At 55.1% G+C, this 6948-nt stretch overlaps 1 protein-coding gene across 4 annotated transcripts in view; it reads right to left on the bottom strand.

Annotated features, from left to right (window-relative positions):
- Nucleotides 1-898: 898 nt before the first annotated feature.
- The window catches only part of SIDT1 (SID1 transmembrane family member 1), a 76869-nt gene continuing 70819 nt past the window's right edge, over nt 899-6948 (bottom strand). For all 4 annotated transcript variants that reach the window (XM_019476514.2, XM_019476515.2, XM_014603880.3 and 1 more), the window contains 4 exons: nt 6125-6230; nt 5043-5153; nt 3609-3722; nt 899-2397 (listed from right to left, as the gene is read on the bottom strand). In XM_019476514.2, coding sequence (XP_019332059.2) covers nt 2335-2397; nt 3609-3722; nt 5043-5153; nt 6125-6230 — 394 coding nt within the window. In that variant the 3' untranslated portion in view covers nt 899-2334. The remainder of the gene's footprint in view (nt 2398-3608; nt 3723-5042; nt 5154-6124; nt 6231-6948) is intronic.

Here is a 6948-nt window from a genome sequence, read left to right as displayed (position 1 = left end):
CCATTCCCCAGCTGCAGTGTGAGCACAGCTTCTAGCCAGAAAGGAGTTACACCAAAGTCAGGGAGCTGGAAAGTGTTTCCATGCTTCTGCCACTTCTCCGTACCCCTGCCCCTCCCCACAGCCTGGCCCCAGTACAGCTCCCCTCCAGCTGGCAAGCTGGACCCAGGATGCAGGCTTAGGTGGTGAGTGGGGTGGGGAGGGCAGAGATAAGCAACAGCAGTGGGCACAGCTTCTAGCTCCTTGGCTCCCGTCTGGCTGGAAGCTGCACCCATGTCACAGCCTTGGGGAGGTGGGAGGGAGAGGGGGGGTGCAAGGCACAGGGCAGGAAGAAGTGGCATAGGCATTAGTGATGCATAGGGGGTGCACGCAGGTGTGCACCCGCCTGCTGACACCGCCACGGCCGCCTGCGGGAGCTCCCTGCTCAGCCCACCCCCACTGCCAGCACTGCTGCGGCTGCCTGCGGGAGCTCCCTGCTCCCCGCTGCCATGCCCCCGCTGCCGACAGCCACCTGCAGGCAGTCACTGTGCCCCACTAGCCTCCGGGGGCACGCAGCATTCGTGGGCATGGGCACACCTTCCAGGATGATCCTACCTCAGGCAGGGGGTTAACTAGACAATCTATGGTGGTTCCTTCCAGTCTGACTTCTCTATGATTTCTTGGCCCTGGTGCAGTTCCTTGTTGCTTAGCCCCAGCGTGGGCATGGGTATAGACAAAGCCCTGCGGCTCTGCGGGCTGTATGTTAGGAACCCACCTTAGACCCTTTGTCCAGGTGAAATGTGAGGGAAGCCAGAGTTTTGCATTACAGTACCATGCATGCACAGAGAAGTGAGCAACATGGACAATCCAAAAACGCCTAGGAAGAGACTTCTAGCTAAGCTAGACAGCAGGCCAAGCGTAATCATTTCTTCTGTTGTTTAATTCAAAATGAGCAAAGCAGGTCACATTTCGAACACAAGGCCTGCAACATTTTACAACTTTTTTTTGCTTTTAAATAATGCAGCAGTTCTGGCAACAGGAAGGGTGCAGAAGCTGTTTTTAAAAAAGTCTAAAATCTGTATTTTGGGAGGGCTGAAGGGGAAAGAGTTTGGTCCAGAGTTTTACAAATTGATGCTCCCCACTCCCTCCATGTTGGGGACCTGCCCTGCCAGCCTCCAGCCCAGAGCAGATGTTCAGCCCAACATTTGGAAGTGCTCAATGACCAATGCTCACATGCAGCTTCTGACACCTCCAGACCTGGCCCTCTTCCTTTGCAGCTGACACCGACGCTTGCTCAGGGGGTGGCTCTTGGCCCCGAGACCACAGCTGTAATTCCACAGAGCCCTTTAGAATGCCCACCTCTGGAGGGCTGAGCACTCTGGGTCTTGCACAGGGCTGTGATAACAAAGAGCTGCTGCTCAGGTCACTGGAGCTGCAAGAGAAGTTGCCATTTCATATGCAGGAGGGAAGGGGGCCAGGAGGACCAGAAAAGAAGCCAGCACATCTGTGTCTTGCAGAGTATTCCTGGGGCTGCGGCTCTTGGGGAGTCCACCCTGTACAGGTACCATCTCCAACAGCTACTGCCTCCTGGGCAGAGCAGTCCATCACATGTGGCTCCTCTCACTGTCCTAGAGCTCTGCCAGCTGTGTAGCAGCCCTCCTCAGCCAGAAACTGGGAACTGGTCTGCTTCCTGCTGCCTCAGAAACATCTCCCTGGGGCCCATGGAGGGCAGGGCACAAGCAGAGAGGCAGAGGGAGTGATGCTGAGGACAGCAATGCCACTACAGTGTGCAGGGAATGACCATGAACAAGAGGGCTTGACACTGTCCCTTCCCAACACCCATGAGGGACAGAAGATAAAGATGGAAGCAGAGGTCCAGCCCAGAGCAGGCAGAGGAGTCAGAGCGGGTGGGAGATGGATGTTTCCCACCATTTCCCTGGAGCTATATCCAGGTGATGAGGCCCACTCCCCTGGCAGCTCCAGGAGGCCACATGGGACTGTAGAAGGCAGTAAACTCAACTTCTGTCACCTCTGAAAGAAACCACCCTCTTCAATCAGCATGGCCATGGCTGTCTCACCCCCCTGGTGCCTCCCAGCAGCTGTCAGAGGATGATGGCTCCTCTGCCTCGCTGTGAGGATGTTGGCTTGGCCCATGCATGCACATGGGAGGAGCATGTGCTGCTCAATCTTCCCTGCAGGTTTCGGCCTCCTTGTTCCTTTAGCCAGTGTGGGATCAGCCCCCCTGCTCCTCCTGGTGAGGGCTGGTGCAGCATGGGTACTGGCAGGCTCCTTCCCTGCAGATGGCACTGGCTCTGGCCCTTCTCCCAGTGGCTCTGGGAGCACCTGACCTGGCCATGCTCAAAACACAGGGATCTGGTCTCTGCGCACAGTGTCCAGGTCATCATCCAGGGTGAGCAGGACCTGGAAGGAAATGAACACACGGCTCCTGGGTGAGCATCACCACACACAGCCAGTGGTGTGTCTCACAGTGCTCCCTCCACAAACCAGAGAGGAGGAGGCAGGAGAGCAGAGATGGAGGGGCAGCACAGGGACCACGTCTGTGCGGCAGTCTGAGCTGAACCAGGAGTCCCCCTGCCTCCTTTTCTCTAGCAAGCTACAGCAACAGCAGAAGCACAGCACAGGCAGCAGGGCTGTCAGCCATGCCCAGGCACTTCCTACAGCCTGCAGTGCTGTGGCTTCAGCAGGGTCCTGCTGATTCCAGGGAGCAGCAGCAGGGGAGCTGGCTGTGCCACTGCCCTGGCTGTCTGACCAGAGGGCTTCTCTGCCCAGAGCTGATGGCAGCTCTGGTGCCCCTCCCCTCCCCCTGAAGACACAGGGAGCATAACATGAGAGAGGAGGAAAAGGAAGATAAAGCTGAGTTCTGCTGGGATAGGGCAGGAACCAAAACCCCCAACTCCTACTGATACACCTTTCTGAGAGAGCCCACGTGCGGGGCTAGGGAAAGAGAAAGCAGCAGAGAAGGAAGGCTCTACTCACCTCCCCGTTGCCTCCCACCCAATGACTGTGTATGTTCCAAACCCAGGGCTCAGCCCAGACTTAGGCCTTGAACTGGCAGGTCAAACTGGGACCTAGGCTCCATCCAAGGGGCTGAGAGTAGAAGGTGAAACCACGTGAATTAGGAAAGCCCAGAAGCAGGGATGGCTCAACACTGGAGGCCTCATCGGATGTCCTGGAGTGTCCCACCTGGACCAGTGACCTTGGAGCCCCTCAGAGAGGTGTGACACAACAGGGTCAGGTAGGGCTGTCAGAGGGGCTCTCACTCCCCAGGAGGGCTGCCTGGGCGGGGACCCTGGCCCTAGGAAAATCAGTGGTACGGATAGACCTAAGCCCAGGAAGAATATGTAAGGGTCCAAGGGCTTTGCTGAAGAGTGCTGGCCTAAGAGCAGGGCACTTGGGATGAAGAGCCCTGAGTGGAGTGGGGGCTTTCCCATGAGCAGGCTGTCAGTGTGGAGGCAGAGGGCGGGCACCAGGGGCCACCAGCTCATACTAGCAAGGTAAAGAGAGCAGGGAACTAGGGAAAGGAGAAAGGAAAGATAAGCGGCAGGAGGAGTAACCAAGGGGGTGAGGGCAGGACAGCAGAGATGGGCAGCACGGGGTGTAGCAAAGCTCACCAAGAAAGAGAAGAACAAGGCAGCAGCCGAGAGAAAGTGCCAGATGTCGTGGTCATCAAAAAAGCCCAGCAGTGCACAGGGACGGTTCTTCTCTCGGGACTCTGCTGGGGTCTCCTGGGGAGAGAGCAGAAAGTTGAGGGTGGCTAGGCACAAGTACTCAGTCTCAGAGTGGGCAGGGCCCTTTGGCTGAGTGTTGTGTGCATGCATCACATGAGAATGCCTCTGCCCCCCACCTCATCCACCAGTTCTGGGCAGAAGAGTCTGTGTGTATGGGAAAAGGAAGGGACAGAGAACACGAGAGGCAGAGAGCCAGGAGGAGGCACAAAGAGACAGGCTGGCAGGAAAGTGGATTGGGGGCCTGGAGGTGGATGTCCAAGCCTGGCTTCACGAGCTGTAGAGCCAGGAGGTATGGTGCCAGTTAACTGGGCTGCACAACATGGGCCCTAGAGCCTCACCCAGAAATCACTTTGGGATGAGCAAAACCATCTCCTTCAGCAGGACACAGGGTTTTGATACATGGTAGAGGTGTCAGGACAAGGAGGGTCACCTCCTCCCCAGGTAACATGTTATGATATTCAGTTACCTGTCTCAGTTGAAATGTGCACCCTTCCTCCAGCCTGAACTTGTGCAGCCTCAGCTTTCAGGACCTGCTCTGCTACTGGCCTGCAACTGCCATCTCCTGGGCCCAGCCTAGCGAGGCTGATAACCATTCCTGCTGGACCAGTGAGACACCTCTGAACTGTCCCAAATCCAGAGGGAAATGGGATCCAAAACTAGGCTAGCAAGTGGGCAAATGATTAACTACCACCGCTCTCTGCTGCTCTCTCCTGGCCCTGAGCCAACATCTGAAACAAGTGCTCTGTGCACTAGGGAGCATAAGAACTGGACAGAGAGCACTCAAACATCAGGAAACCCTGGAGGTAAAGATGTGGACTGGAAAGACAAAGACCCTTACACTACCCACCAAAAAACACAAGCAGAGGCATTTGCCCTCCACAGAAACAGCCCTCCAGAGGAATTCTTCAGGTCCTGAGAGCTTCCTTGAGGTCCTACCAAGGTGTAGTGACATTTTGTCTCTTTACCAACATTCAGCCAAAGCCCCTTCAGAATCAGCACTGTGTTGCCCTCTCCTTTCCCAGTAGTGCACAAATGGATGTGCAAGTCAGCAGCATGGAAAATAATCCCCTCAGCTACAGCTATGCCAGCACTGGCTATTTAGGGCCTGTCTCCATGACAGTGTTTGTCTTCTGCATGAGCTGAAGGAGGTCACCATTCTTTGTTTTTTTAGTGGCCTAGGACTCATTTTCCTAAAATAATTTCTTGTGGGATATTAAAAGGAATTGAGAAAGGAGGCAGGGCACAAGGAAATTGAGGAACCAGGAGACAGAGAGAGAAGGACAGATGAGCAGGGCTGAACGAAGGGGTGGCCTTTACCTCCCAGCTGCTGAGATTCTGGAAGAAGAAGTAAAGGGCAGCTCCCCACACTATGGCAGTGGCCACGATGCAGAACAGTGGAATGGGCAGAAGCTTCTCCGAGCTGCGAAGCTGAAAAGGTCAAGAGGGACAGGGTCACAGAACAGTCCAGCAAGACACTATCACAAGACATGTCCTGAAGGTCAGACCAGGCACATGTTCTCAACAGAGGGCACAATGTAGCGTGACAGCCCCAACCCGTGTACACTTGAGAACAGACGCAGAGGGATGGGTCTGCACAGGGCATCTGTTCTCCACAAGGAGCCAGAACATCCCTTTAGGGCTGCCAGGGCTTGCAGGGCCCTGGCATGCCCTTTATTTGCTGCCAGCCCAGGAGTTTGACAAGTTCTATTCAAGATGCATGGCCAGACTGCCTTTCCCTACCTGCTCCTCAGCACCAACAGGAGATCACAAGGGCCATGGTGCTAGCAGCAACCCAGCCCCTCATGCCTACCCAGACTGCAGTGCACTGTTTGGCAATCACCCCAAATCTGCTCCCAGCATGGGTACTGGACCCCACAGGATGGGTGATTTGGAGTTCCAGAGAGCCATGGTGCCATGATGGCTTAATGTAGACCAGTATGTGACTGTCCCATCTGGTCCTGAAGGAACCAGCAATGCAGTCATGTGCTGTGATGGGCTCCCGGGCTGCTCCATCAGACACTCACTACTTGGCCCCTCTGCCCTATGCCTCTGCAGCACAGTAGGAGATCACTTCACCATCACACAGGCAGGTGGGGGCAGACACTGGCAGACTAGAGTCAGCTGTCAGGTGAACAGCAATGCCTCACTAAACTGTGTGTTGAAGTTGAAAGCCTTTCTTTCTCACTGCCCAAAGCTTGAGCTAATGGGCTTTCTGTGAGGCACCAAGCAGAATTTGGGAGGCGGGGAGGGAGAAGGTGGACGGTACCCCTTTGCCTTAGCCCAGGATTTGCATGGACATGGAATTACTGTGTCAAATCCCTGCCTGCCGTCCCTCCCTAGGCAGGCAGACATACATCCAACAGGACCAGGGTCCAAAAGCCCATGACCAGCTCCATTACCTTCATGATGATATAGAAAGCCAGGTACAGCAGCAGGTTACAGATGAAGATCCCCAGCAAGTAGGAGGCAAAGTCCCTTGGCCGGTACACCAGCCCAAAGATGGCACTGAGGGAAGAGAGGGAGGGACAGACTGAGATTAACCTCATGGGGAGGTGTCAGAAGGGGTCAGCCACACCCTGCCCCCATCAGACTACAGGGCCCCTCCCTGGCATCCTTTGGTCTCCCAGAGCTCGAAGCAGGCAGGGGAATATGGCTCAGCCCTGTAATACAGAGGGGCACACCAAGGCACAGAGTGGGGAAGCAACTCAGACACAGTACAAAGCCAGGAATCCTGGCTCTCACACCTCTGCTCTAATTTCCAGGGGCTAAAGCATCTTGGGCCATCCATGGGGAAAAGACTCAGGGAGGGGAATAGGGCTCCCCTGCTGCTCCTCATTCCCTGGCATGTAACGTGAGACTGTTGGGCAGCAGATGTGGCTCTTCTGATCTGCTCTCCTGTCTGCTGGAAGTCTTCAGGCTACTTTAAATAAAGGATTTAAAAGCAGTCTCAGACTCTCCACCCTCCCTGCATCCCAGGCACAGCCTGTGCTTTCCAATCCACTTGACCTCCATTCTGCTGTTGTCTGGAAGCCCCATGCAGAGATCAGGGAACAAGAAGAACATGGCTGAAATGCCATTTGAAATTGATCAGAGGCATGAAAGAAAAATGGGGCGCTAGCTAGGCTTAAACTCCAACCAGTAGAACTCACTGTCATCATCAGCATCTCCACTTTCATTAATCAGCAGAGATCAGGATCCTGTCCATTTCCTGATGGACTGTGCA

Source organism: Alligator mississippiensis, chromosome 1 (assembly GCF_030867095.1).
Source record: "Alligator mississippiensis isolate rAllMis1 chromosome 1, rAllMis1, whole genome shotgun sequence".
Taxonomy (NCBI): Eukaryota; Metazoa; Chordata; order Crocodylia; family Alligatoridae; genus Alligator; species Alligator mississippiensis.
The sequence above is the reverse complement of the archived record's forward strand: the minus strand, read 5'-3'. Positions and strand labels throughout refer to the sequence as shown.